Below are 13,321 nucleotides of genomic sequence, written 5' to 3'. Positions count from 1 at the left end.
TCTGATATGGGGAAAGTTAAAAAAGAAAAAAACTGAAGGATTTGGAAGAGGTGGACTTTTTAGTTTTGCTTTTAGTTGGACAGAAAACAGCTTTTACAAGCCAGCTGATTATTTGACTTTTTTTAGCTAAGAGTTTTTGAAGAAAAGGTCTTTTCTTTATATAGGTCCCACCCACCACAAGAAAAAAAAATGAATTTGGGATATTAAAGCTTTAATTTTTTTTAATCTATAAAGGATTAAAAAAAAGCATCAAACAGATAAATATTAGCACAGTTACAAACACTTCTCATTTGATTTGTTAAGGAGAGTGGTTATCATTAAAAAAAAAATGGGTAAGATCTTGGAGAGAGAGAGTCAATGGGTTATCATCAATTCTTGTTTTTGTATGTATTATTTTGGGTTTTTCACCTCTTCCCCAAAGTAATTGTGCATTTGATGTCAAGGGGATAGCTTTAAAAAAGGTTTCAATTTTTAAGCTGTTTTAATGGTGGGGTGGATTTGTGTTTTGGAGAAGGGATCTTTTTAATCTTTGTTTTGTTCTTCTTGTTGAGCCTTTTTTGTTGGGTTCTTGATTTTTCAAGTGTCTTCTTTGAAGAGAGTTTTTTGGTTGTTGATTTTTGGGATCTGGGTTTTTGGGTGTGTTCTAGCTTTCTAGGGCTTTCAATTTATTCACCCTTTGACTCATTTAGTCTCTTCATTGGGTTCCCTTCCATTTTTATTCTTTTGTCTTTCTTGTAAACATGGGCTTTTGACTTTCTGGTATACTTCCAATTCTGGGTTCTTCTCTGTGGGTTTTGCACCTGAAATAAAAGTTCTTGGGATTCTCCTTTTCTCATATTAGTGCCTGAGATTTGCTTTTTTGGGGGGTTTTTTTATGGGTTGTTTTCCTCTGAATTGAATCCCTTTTTTTTTCTGAATTTAGGGATTTCTATAGGTTTTTGTTTGATGTGTTGAAATCCCATTTTTTGTGGCCAATTTTAAGCTGGTTTTGTTTCTGGGTTTGTTTCAAGCTTTTACCGCTTTGATGCATCTTTCACTGTGGAAACCCATATCTCACTGTGCTGCTCTGCTTTTAGACAAGAAGAGCAGCAAGAGAAGAGATGGGTCTGAATCAGCAGCTGAAATAAAAAAGAACCCATCAGTTCTTCGTAGATTACACGAGAACAAGCTCAGGGAAGCTCTAGAAGAAGCATCTGAAGATGGGTCTTTGTTCAAATCCCAAAACATAGAACCTGATTCAACAAATCAAGATGAGAGCTTGGGACGATCAAGGTCCCTTGCTAGACTCCATGCTCAACGTGAATTCTTACGAGCCACTGCTTTAGCAGCTGAGCGTACATTTGAGACTGAAGATTCCATCCCTGATATCCATGAAGCTTTCAATAAGTTCCTCACAATGTACCCAAAATACCAATCATCAGACAAGGTTGATCAGTTGAGGTCAGATGAGTATGCACATTTGTCACCAAAGGTATGCCTTGATTATTGTGGATTTGGGCTTTTCTCTTATGTTCAAACTTTGCATTACTGGGAATCTTCTACGTTTAGCTTGTCTGAGATAACTGCGAACTTGAGTAACCATGCACTTTATGGTGGTGCTGAGAAAGGTACTGTGGAATATGATTTAAAGAGTAGGATAATGGATTATTTGAATATTCCTGAACATGAGTATGGACTTGTGTTTACTGTAAGTAGGGGATCTGCGTTTAAGTTGTTGGCTGATTCATATCCATTTCATACCAATAAGAAATTGTTGACCATGTTTGATTACGAGAGTCAATCGGTGAATTGGATGACTCAGAGTGCTAGGGAGAAGGGTGCAAAAGTTTACAGTGCTTGGTTTAAATGGCCAACTCTTAAGCTTTGTTCTACTGATTTGAGAAAGCAGATTTCAAATAAAAAGAAGCGGAAGAAGGATTCTGCTACTGGTCTTTTTGTTTTTCCGGTGCAGTCTCGAGTAACAGGGGCTAAGTATTCGTATCAGTGGATGGCATTGGCTCAACAGAACAACTGGCATGTCTTGCTTGATGCTGGCTCATTGGGTCCCAAAGACATGGATTCGCTTGGCTTGTCCTTGTTTCGGCCAGATTTCATAATCACATCATTCTATAGGGTGTTTGGTTATGATCCAACCGGCTTTGGGTGCCTCCTTATAAAAAAATCAGTCATGGGAAGCCTTCAGAACCAGTCTGGATCTACCGGTTCTGGAATGGTGAAGATTACCCCTGAGTATCCTCTCTATCTGAGTGATTCTGTAGATGGTCTTGATGGATTGGGTGGAATTGAGGACAATGAAGTTGGTACAAATGGTGATAAGCCCTCTGACAACCGTCCAGGTACGCAGTTGCCTGCCTTTTCCGGTGTCTTCACATCTTCTCAGGTTAGGGATGTATTTGAGACAGAAATGGATCAAGATAATAGTTCTGATAGAGATGGAGCAAGTACCATATTTGAAGAAACCGAGAGCATTTCTGTAGGAGAAGTGATGAAAAGCCCCGTTTTCAGCGAAGATGAGTCATCAGACAACTCATTCTGGATTGATTTGGGTCAGAGTCCTTTGGGGTCCGATGGTGCAGGTCAGTTGAATAAGCAGAAAATAGCCTCCCCTTTGCCACCTTTTTGGTTTAGTGGCAGGAAGAACCACAAGCGGCCCTCTCCAAAGCCAACATCAAAGATATATGGCAGCCCGATATATGACGATAAAGATGCGAACTTAGGGCATGATGATCATGTATTATCCTTTGATGCTGCTGTTTTATCAGTTTCACAAGAACTGGACCGTGTGAAGGAGATCCCTGAAGAAGAACTGTTTGCTGGAACGAACATCAGATCACAAAATCAAAAGAAGGCTTCTGATCATTCACATGTTCCGGAAATAGAGGAAGAACAAAGTAGCAGCAAACCACTGGCTGTGGGGTCTGTATCTGGTTCTGCTATAAATAGAGCTCGCCTCAAAAATGGGCTAGCAAATGGCTCAACTTCTGAAATTTCCTCGGAGATTAAAGAGAGTGCCATTAGAAGAGAAACTGAAGGTGAATTTAGGTTGTTGGGAAGGAGGGAAGGGAACAGATATAATGGTGGCAGATTTTTTGGGTTAGAAGATGAACATCCTAGCAGGGGACAAAGGGTATCCTTTAGCATGGAGGACACCCGTAAAGAGCGCACGAGTCATACTTTAGAGCCAGGAGAAGTGTCTGTGACCAGCCTTGATGATGAAGACTACACCAGCGATGGAGAATATGGTGATGGACAAGACTGGGACAGGAGGGAGCCTGAGATAATATGTCGGCATCTTGATCATGTTAATATGTTGGGGCTCAATAAAACGACTCTTAGATTACGGTTTTTAATTAATTGGCTTGTAACCTCATTGCTGCAGCTTAAGTTACCTAATCCAGATGGAGACAGCAGAGTGAATCTTGTTTACATTTACGGCCCGAAAATAAAATACGAAAGGGGTGCGGCTGTTGCATTCAACGTGAGGGATAGAAACAAGGGTCTCATTAATCCAGAGATTGTACAGAAGTTGGCTGAAAGAGAAGGTATCTCTCTTGGTATTGGTTTTCTCAATCACATACGAATATTAGATAGTCCGCGACAACAGCAAGGTGCTCTGAGCCTCGAGGATACTACCCTGTGCAAACCCATGGAAAATGGGCAACATGATGGGAAAAGCAGGTTCATAAGAGTTGAGGTTGTCACAGCATCTCTCAGCTTCCTAACTAATTTCGAGGACGTCTATAAATTGTGGGCTTTCGTGGCAAAGTTCCTTAACCCGTCATTCATCAGAGAGGGTACACTTCCAACCGTGGCCGAAGAAGAACCAGAGACATAATGAATCAAGCAATTCAAAAGCCAGTCGTGAAACAATCCAGGAGTCTGACTGGAAGATTCAGAAGACCCTGAAGAGGATTTTGCAGGTACACTAGTATATGCATGGCTTGTTCTTCCTCAAGACTCTCCGATGCAAGTGGGTGAATTTGTTAATTAATGTTTGTTGTTGCTTGAAAATGTCCATTCTCTTTTGGAGGTTCTTGTAGAGTTGTTTTAGAAAAAAAATGTACCATTTTGGAAGTCGCCATGACCTCAAAGCAGAAACTATATGGACAACTGTTACCACTTAAAAGCATTTCTGCTTTTGGTTTATACAACATTCCATTTTCTTCTCTGTAAAAAAGTAGCATCTAATATTACCTTCTCATTTGCCTAGTTGGTTCTTGAACCATTTTTACTTTTCACCATAGTCAAGATAGACAAGCTTTTTTAATGTGAGAATAACAAGATAGACAAAGCATGAATAAACTTTGTTGGAAGTTAGAAATTTTTGTTGGCTATATACCAAATTATGCTTTACTGTCAAATTAGAAGCCATGAAAGTGTAAGAATATCCATGGTAGATACTGGTGGGTGAAACACATTGTTTAGATTAGGTTGAAGTTCAATAGATCATACAACTTGTCAATAACATGATGTTAATAGAATTGACATTAAACAACAAACCCCATCATGAAACTGGATTAATTAGTCAAAGAATCCAAGGGTGGACTGAAAATCAAAGAGTTTGTATTCGATGTCCTTTTCCAACTCGTAAATTATCAAAGGTTGGGCCATAGCCATTGAGTTTTGTTCCCTATGGAATGTAATGCTGAAGTTACATATCAATATCATTATGCTTTTCTTTCTTTTGGTTACTTATTTTGGATCCCACGTTCAACTTAGTGGGGTTTTTTTTAATAAAGTTGGTAGGGTATAAAAAATGGGCACTGCAAGCTTCTTTTCATATCCAGAAATCATGATTCAAGACCTACTTTTTAAGGTATATTTTTTCCAACAAAATCATCGTATAGTATCTTGTAGGCAAAGCTGTCTTGTACAGGGAACTTGTACGAGGTGGTTGATGATGGTGAAACATTGACAAACTTCATCTAAATTGAAAGTTGCAAGTTTGGTCACCAGTTAAAAACCTGTTTGATATGGAAGATTTTGCATGTCATCATCATTATGAAGTATTGTTATTATTGTTTGTTTATTAATAAGGGATAAGGCATGTTGAGGGTGGACCAACTCCTCAAGGAGAAGTCTTCGAAGTGTCGTCCTAGTGGATGCTGACCCAATCCCTCAACAATGTAAGGTATTATCTCCAAGGGAAGGGTTTTGCACCCTCCGTGCGGTTGACAAAGGGGGGTGCCTCGATTGTATGTGGACATATGACCACCCACTAAGAAACAATGTGAGCACCTCGCCCTTGGTAGCTAGCTCAAGTGGTATCATATACCCCAACAGGTGACCTATATACCATAGGTCATGAGTTTGAATCCCAAGGACAAAACAATCATCTGGATTATCCTTATAGTTTGGCCAGAACAGAGATAAAATCATAAAAAAGCATTAAAGCCCCACTTTTCTAGCTTGCATTGCATAAGATCAATGGCAGAATCATAATATGGAATGATAGAAGTCAATCCATACTTCCATTGCCTTTAGCCCCATATGCTCCATACCAATGAAGCAATCCAGGGCTTTGTCTATCCTTTCTATTTTTTTCCCTTTAGTACACAATGGTTAAGGCCCCATAATAAGAAGAGACATCATTGATTTTTATTAACAAGCCAAAATTCAGATAGGGCATTCCAAGAGTTCTATTAACATCAAATTTTCACGTGTTGATTTCTCAGCAATGGCTGAAGGTAAACCTTAACCATAACAAAACAAACTCCATGATTTTGGTTCACTTTTTCCTTGGGCAAGAGTTTTCAGCCAATGGAAGCCTTTTTGTTTTTTTGTTCAGAGCCAGTGGAATCAAATCAATTTTTAACATTTTTAGAAACTGGGAAAGCAATTCAACAGGAAATCCTGTCCATGATAGCTATAACTGATATAGAATAAAAAATCCTGGACTGATACTATAGTATTCAATTGTGAGATACACCATAGTTTGAAAGCTATGCTTTATTCTCTGACAGATTCAAAAAGAAAGAAATAAAATGGAGAGCCAAAGGAGCAACTGAAAGCTGCAACAGTTGAGCAAACTTTCAATATGACTAGGAAACCAAAACGAAGCCCTTAATTCTTCAAGGTCTTGGTAGGAGACTTTGATAAGAAGTTGGTAAGTTCAAGTCCTACTAGCAGCTATTTAATGTTTTATATATATAATAACTTATTAACTGCTGTTTTTGTTCTTTTCTTTGCAGAGAGTAGAGAACAGGTTCGTTTTGGTTGTGGATGGTTCCAGTTTCTGCATGGAAACGAAATAGCTGCTGGAGATACCCTGTTGTTTGAGCACTTTCCAAATACAGGCAATTTTATCCACGTACAGGTTATTAACAAGGGTGGAAATGGGAACTGTGGGAGACTAAACAAGCAAGCAAATCCTTGTGAGGACACCAGCCTTGCAGCTAAGCGACCAAGAGGTCAACCTCGCAAGCAAATTGAAGAACCACCAAGCACAAAATATGCTCCAAGCACAGCTTTTTGAATATTGAACTGTTGAAGATGGTGACCATGGGTTACATTGTATGCCAGTCTTAACTTTTGTTTGGTTTGTAAGAAAAAAAATGGTATGATTATGAAATTGAAAAGCCCTTTAAGTTCGGTGATCAACACTTCATATCATTAATTTTCTGTTTATAGTACTTCCTCCATTAGACTAAAGATTTTAACAAGACCAAACACGTTACACTGACAATGATGAAGACCAAACACGTTACACAGTTAATTACTCTCTCATAATTCTTACTATAAGGTTTTAATTAATAGTGCTGGACAGATAAGATTATCTGCTATAATTGGAGATCCTAGCCTTGGTTTTGAATGGCTGAAGAGGAAGATGAAAGGCAAATACAAACGTTGGTCATTAAATGAATATGTCCTTCAGTTTCCCGTTGAGCTCAGAACCAATGAATTTAGCAGTCAATGGCTAATAATCATCATTAAAATTGTATTAATTACTTTTGAAATATGGGTTTACGGGCATTTCCTTATGATGGATAAAATACTCAGCAATCTCCTTTAAGTTTATGTTAGACAATTATTTGCAGAAACTCTCACAATAAGCTGTTCTAGCATGGCTGCTTCTTCTCACCAGCAAGGCAATGGTCATTTAAAGTATATAAGCGACTCACCTTATTTCTTCAAAATAATTCTCCAAGACAATATCCAAAATGGAAAACTTGTAACCACTTTCCCATCATCTCTCTTTTACTTTGTCTGATAGTTGCATGTATTGATAAGAGTTCTTTTACAGGGAATTCCCAAAAAGTTTGTGAAAAACCATGGAAATGGCATGTCAAGCCCAGCAATGTTCAGTGTCCCATCTGGTGAAGTATGGAAGGTGGAACTTACAAAATGTGATGGCAAAATATGGTGTGAAAATGGCTGGCTAGAATTTTCAAATCATTACTCTTTGTACATTGGACATCTTTTGGTTTTTAGATATGATGGGAATAGCAATTTTCATGTAATCATCTTTGATAGAACTGCTACAGAGATACAATATCCCTACACCAGCAACTATCACAGGCAGTCCAATGTAATTTTGGAGCAGAATATCGACCAATCCAGGAAACCGGGAGAGGAATCGCAATTGCCTCGCCCTCGCCCTCGCCCTCAGTCTCATAAGATGGTGAGAAGTACTAAATCAGCAATGGAAACCGAAACCGAAGCCGAGTGCAATGGGAAGCCTGATTTTCCTGCTAGAAATGGTGATACAAGCACGAACCATAACACAGTTCGACGATTGAATACATGTGAAAAGGTTAAGGCTCTCGAGAGAGCTCGTAATACTTTCAAATCTGAGAATCCGTTTTTCTTGGTTGTCATTCAACCAGATTATGTCGGTCTTAGTCTCGGTAAAAGATATAGATTGGTAAGCAATCAATTGAATTCCCACTGTCAACATATATGTATGCTGTTCGTTCATTTGTTATGTGCAGGCCATACCAGCTGACTTTGTAAGGGAAAATTTGATGAAAGAGCACTGTTCTATAACTCTTTGTCACTCAAGTGGGAAAACTTGGATGGTTACCTTCAAGCAACAAAAAGGGCAAAAGCTATATTCATTCTTACAAACTGGTTGGGTTACTTTTGTACGGGATAACAATATCCAAGTCGGTGATGTTTGTGCCTTTGAGGCTTTTTTATAAAACTAACATAAAAAATTTAGTTAATTACATAAATGACTTATTTTTCTAATTAAACAGTAAATAAGTTAAAATTTACAATAAAAATTGGTGGAGCAAAAGAGTTTGGCGCCACCAAATGCCACGTCAGCAGCTAAGATAAAAAACTAATTTTTTAGTAGAACCATATAGAATAGCGTCACCTATATAAATACCAGGGAAATATTATAATTTTTGAAAAAATAGAGGGACTTCAAAAAAAATTCCATTTTTCAGTGGAGCCAAATAAAGTTTTTAAAATTTTAAATATACTAAAAGAATCTTTTTATCCTTTACCTATTAAAAATATATTAAAATTTTAAAATTTTAAAATTGGTTATACTTAATTTTTGTAATATATTCAAAATTTTAATATATTTTAATATATTAAGTATATTAAAAATTTAAAATTAGTTATACTCAACATTTTTTAACATATTAAAATTGGAAACTGGTTGTGCCAATACTAGAAAATGAAAATTTTGTTTAAAGTCCCTCATTTTTTTAAAAATTACAATATCTTTCTAATATTTATACAGGTGGCGCCATTCTACATGGCTTTACCAAAAAATTGATTTTTTTATTTCAATTGCTGATGTGGCATGTTGGTGGCGCCAAACTCTTTGGCTCCACCAACTTTCTCAGTAGATTTTAAGTCATTTGTTTAATCAAAACAATGAGTCATTTGTATAATTAATTAAAGTTTTTGAGTTAATTTTATAAAAAAAGCCTTCCTTTCAGCTAATAAATAGCATCAAAATATCCTTCAATGTAGTCATTTACCAAGGCCAGCATGCAAATTGCCATCAGTCATTAGCTCCAACTGATGTGTTTCGTTCAGTGAAACGAAGGCTTTGATTCACTGAAGGCTTTGAATGCAATTGCAAGTCCACTGAAGGCTCCGTTGTATGCAAGTTGGGGCAGCCTGGAACCAGTTATTTATAGTTCAGCTTGGTGATTAAAACTGAATTGGCTTGGATGAAGGAGAAAGCAGAGATACCAGCCTGTAGGGTATATGTCATTGATTCAATGATTTGTTTGTCGTGTAACCATTTCGAGGATCATTATGTTCGAATGTTTTCCTTAGTTAGCCATGACATTGTAACATGTTTCTGATGTTCTCCGTATGAATATTTCACCTGTAATTGAATTTCTGATTCTAGCATTACCTAAAGTTTTCCCTGTCTTCATTCAATTGCCTGGTTTCAGCACAATGAATCACTTGAATAAGGCCGAGGCCATAACCAGAGCAGAGATAAAGCATTAAGCCCCACTTTTTCCAGCTTACATGCATTGCATAAAATTAATGGCAGAATCATCAGAATGGAATGCTATAACCCAACTTATGCCTCCATTGCCTTCAAAATAAATGCAGTCTCCAAAGCTGACTTTTAGCACTTACGAAACCTGTTCTTTTCCACAGTGCCTGTCATTAAATTAAGCACTATAGGATGTCTGCTATCACATAACTCAAATCTGAAAAGAAAAATGGTTATGATATTTTCACTATTCGGCACGAAATAATAGGTGAACAATTTTTGTATTTTTGCAGATACACATATTTTTGCCTATGCTCCAACATTTATCAAGCATTTTCACCATATATGCTCCATGCTTATGAAGCAATGACTGAACGTAAACCCATACCTTAAGAAAACAAACTCTGGGTTCTTTCATGGTTTAGTATAGGAGCCTGGGGAGGCTTTAAACCAAATCAATTTTACCAATTTTAGAAACTGGGAAAAGAGGTTCTATAGGAAATGCTGTGATAGCTTTTTCTGAAAATAGTATAGAAAATCCCAGAAAAATGAAATCTCTGACATCGCTAAAATATTTTTTTTCTCTAGTATCTTATGCAAAGTCATTTGACTGCAAATCTTCTACAACTCCACGTTCAACAAAAAATTAAAAAAAAAAAAGAAAAGATAAAAAGAAAGAAATAAAATTGACAGCTAAAGAAGCAAATGAGAGCAGTAGCAGTAGATGCAAACTTTGAATATGACTAGGAAACCCAAAAGAAACCCTTCTTTCTTCAAAATCTTGATAGGAAACTTTGATAAGAAGCAGGTAAGTTCAAATCCTACTAAACAGCCATTTAATGCTTCTTAGTTCTTAATCACTCAAGTTTTCTGTATGTAGTTATTAAATGCTGTCTTCTTTGGTTTTTCTGCAGAGAATTCCACCAGCTTTTGTAAAGTATATTTTTAAAGGAAATGTGCCCACCATGTTGACCTTATATTCAGACTCAGGGAACTCATGGCGTGTTAGAATCAAAGTTGAACAAGGAAGCTATTTTTTCAACAATGGATGGTCAAAGTTTGTCAAATATCGTGACCTGGAAATAGGGGATTTTCTGGTTTTCTTTTTGGTTGATAGTTCAACTTTTGATGTTTTCATTTATAATCGAACTGCATGTGCAAAGATCATCATTTTGGCTGCTAAGAAACAAAAGGGCCGATCCCCTAGAGTTAGCAGACAAATTGAACAAACCCCAAGCCATAAATGTACTTCAACTTCCAAGAAACCAAGAACAGTTCCTCGTGAGCCCCAACCTTTTCATTTCATGTGTAACCCTTCATCTTCATTTTCCATCTCACACACTTTTTTTTAATGTTTCATGCATGGTTTAGGTGCACAGGAGGTTGAGTTTGTATCTGGAGTAACCCCGAAGAGTGTTTCATATGTAATGGTTGTGAAGGGATACAATAAATACTATGCTGTAAGAATACAACTACTTTATTCAATATTGCTGTTAGTAATTGTTAATTACCTTCTACGTCATATATGTTCTTTTCTTCAGGGTATTCCGAGATGTTTTACTGAAGAAGCAGGCTTGGGAAAGGTATCCATGGTGATGATTAAAGGTCCAAGTGGAATGTGGCCAATGATGACCACTTTTAGTTCAAAACAAGTTCTTCTGAGTGTTGGATGGTCCAAGTTTCTGCATGAAAACGAGATTGTAATTGGAGATACCCTTTTGTTCGAATACGTACCAAATACGGGCCATTTAATCCATGTCCAGGTTGTTAACAAGGATGGAACTGGAAACTGTGGTAGCCTTGCTGGTAAGCGACCAAGAGATCGACCTCGCGAGCAAACTGAACTACCACCAAGCACAAAATATGCTTCAAGTTACAAGCGTACCAAAGGTCCTTTAACTTTCATTTCATCACTTGAATTTTTTCGTGTTTTTTAGTCTCATTTCATTTCAATCATCATTGCTTGTTTAGGTGTATCAGAGTTAATCTTGGAACAGGCTTCATTTGTAGTTGTTTTGAAGAAATACCATCAATACTCTGTTGTAAGAACTATGTCTTGATTATCTATTCTCAATTCAATGCTGTTTCTACTCCATTTTAAATATCTTTTACTTAAATTTCAGTCTGTTCCAGCCAGTTTTTTGCCAAAGAAACAAGCTTGGCAGAGGAACCGAGCAAGGTGATAAAGGACTCAGAGGGTAGGAAGTGGGAATTGAACATCTTGGTTGATGCAAAATCAAATGTTCGTCTAGGTGCAGGATGGTCACAATTTGTGCTAGAAAACAGATTAGAAGATGGAGATACCATTTCGTTTCAACACATGCCCCACACTGGTAATGTAATTCACTTCAAGATCATTAGCAAGGCTAGAGCTGCAAATATGGTGATGGAAGAAACAAGAGAAAAAATGCCTGTTAAAAAGTAGTATCATTTGTAATGTCTGTTGTTTACCAGTTGTTGAAGATGGTGATGGTGGCTTGTAACTTGTATGATTGTGTTTTACCTGTCTATCTTTTGTTTGGATGGTAAGAAAAAGAAATGGTATGATCATGTATGAAATTCCAGGAACCCTCTTTGAAGTTGGAAAGTCATTTAGGAAAGCTTCATCATTATGTTTCTGTTTATAGGTAACTTGCTGCAGTAGACAAAAGATTTGTTGGAGATTGGATACATGTCAATATATTGACAATGCATGTACATGATGATATAGTTTAACAGTTCCTATTTTTGGCATTTCATATTTAAAAAATTTTTAGACATTTGAATATTAGGCCCGTTTCGAATTATATATTCTTTTTAGCACCACTAATATACTATGTTAGTAATCAGCATTAAAAATTAAATTTTGGTGGAGCTAACATACCACGTTAATAATTTGTATTAAAAATATTTTTTGTAAAATTATGTAAAATGATGTCACTTGTATAAATATTAAAAATATTATAAATTTTAAAAGTATAGAGAATTTAAACAATTTTATTTTTTCTCTAAATTTTAAAACACCCTATTTTGCCTATTTACCTATTTAAACAGCCTAAATTTTTTTATTTTTTCATTGGTTACTTTTTTTGATTCTTTGTCCTTTTTGTTTTTTTTTCTAGTTTTTTATTTATTTAATTTTTAAGGTTTTTTATTTGTACTTTATTTATTTGTTTATAATTGGTTTTATAAAATTTGAAAGGTATATTTGAAATGTTTTATAATATTATTTTTAAAAATTTTAAATATATTTTTTAAAATTAGTTTTTTTAAATTTAAATATTATTTTAAAATTTTAAAATATTTTTATATTAATATTATAAAACATTTAAAATATATTATTTTTAAAGATATGACCTTTCAAATTTATTATTTGTTTTATAATATTTTAAATGTATATTTTAAAATTTTTAAATATATTTTTTAATTATGATTTTTAAAATTTTAAATAGAATTTAAAATTATATTTTTAAATTATTTTAAATATAATTTTAATGTATATATTTTAAAGATATTCAAACATTTTTAATTCTATTTAAAATGTTAAAAATTATAATTTAAAATATATATTTAAAATTAAAATATATATTTAAAATCTAAAAAATATATATTGTTTAAGGAAAAAGTATATGCATTTCAAGTATTAAACCTTCTTAGGTTATACTTTGACATTGGTAAGTTTTTCTGTTGAAACTTGTTGGCCATTTCCAAGTTCATATGACTCCACCATGCAAATGTTATAATGCAACTTGAAAAGGCAAAAAATAACTGAACTGACATGTTTTTGTTTATACGAATAGAGTATACCAGTGAATTTTGCTAGGAAATATCTCACAAAGATGCACAAAGAGGTCATACATCTCCTTTCAAATGGAAAATCATGGCCAGTGATATATTTTCAGCACAGTATCGAAAAACCAAGTGTAA

At 35.4% G+C, this 13,321-nt stretch overlaps 3 protein-coding genes across 3 annotated transcripts; all 3 read left to right on the top strand.

Moving 5' to 3' along the window:
- The first annotated feature begins 258 nt into the window (after positions 1-258).
- Positions 259-4,209, top strand: LOC105787592 (uncharacterized). Its single transcript, XM_012614062.2, has one exon. The coding sequence runs from the start codon at positions 1,025-1,027 to the stop codon at positions 3,833-3,835; it is 2,811 nt and encodes a 936-aa protein (XP_012469516.1). The 5' UTR covers positions 259-1,024; the 3' UTR covers positions 3,836-4,209.
- Positions 4,210-7,063: 2,854 nt separating this feature from the next.
- Positions 7,064-8,141, top strand: LOC105789429 (B3 domain-containing transcription factor VRN1). Its single transcript, XM_012616809.2, has 3 exons — positions 7,064-7,171; positions 7,244-7,864; positions 7,932-8,141. Exons 1-3 carry the CDS (start codon positions 7,064-7,066, stop codon positions 8,139-8,141), a joined length of 939 nt encoding a protein of 312 aa, XP_012472263.2.
- A 1,623-nt stretch (positions 8,142-9,764) lies between these two features.
- On the top strand, positions 9,765-12,006 carry LOC105787589 (putative B3 domain-containing protein REM15). The gene is made up of 6 exons (XM_012614058.2): positions 9,765-10,223; positions 10,330-10,696; positions 10,787-10,875; positions 10,957-11,305; positions 11,387-11,457; positions 11,539-12,006. The coding sequence occupies exons 1-6, from the start codon at positions 10,140-10,142 to the stop codon at positions 11,596-11,598; spliced, it is 1,020 nt and encodes a 339-aa protein (XP_012469512.1). The 5' UTR covers positions 9,765-10,139; the 3' UTR covers positions 11,599-12,006.
- The last annotated feature ends 1,315 nt before the right edge of the window (positions 12,007-13,321 follow it).

The sequence above is a fragment of the Gossypium raimondii genome, chromosome 2 (assembly GCF_025698545.1).
Source record: "Gossypium raimondii isolate GPD5lz chromosome 2, ASM2569854v1, whole genome shotgun sequence".
Lineage (NCBI taxonomy): Eukaryota > Viridiplantae > Streptophyta > Magnoliopsida > Malvales > Malvaceae > Gossypium > Gossypium raimondii.
The sequence above is the reverse complement of the archived record's forward strand: the minus strand, read 5'-3'. Positions and strand labels throughout refer to the sequence as shown.

Bases quoted from the DNA above. Each gene is read 5' to 3' on its own strand.
- LOC105787589 (XM_012614058.2), top strand. From the start codon at position 10,140: ATGCAAACTTTGAATATGACTAGGAAACCCAAAAGAAACCCTTCTTTC. The intron at 10,224-10,329 runs GTAAGTTCAAAT...GTTTTTCTGCAG, and splicing joins GAAACTTTGATAAGAAGCAG to AGAATTCCACCAGCTTTTGT. The intron at 11,306-11,386 runs GTCCTTTAACTT...TTGCTTGTTTAG, and splicing joins AAGTTACAAGCGTACCAAAG to GTGTATCAGAGTTAATCTTG.
- LOC105787592 (XM_012614062.2), top strand. From the start codon at position 1,025: ATGCATCTTTCACTGTGGAAACCCATATCTCACTGTGCTGCTCTGCTT.
- LOC105789429 (XM_012616809.2), top strand. From the start codon at position 7,064: ATGGCTGCTTCTTCTCACCAGCAAGGCAATGGTCATTTAAAGTATATA. The intron at 7,172-7,243 runs GTAACCACTTTC...GTTCTTTTACAG, and splicing joins ATATCCAAAATGGAAAACTT to GGAATTCCCAAAAAGTTTGT. The intron at 7,865-7,931 runs GTAAGCAATCAA...TGTTATGTGCAG, and splicing joins TCGGTAAAAGATATAGATTG to GCCATACCAGCTGACTTTGT.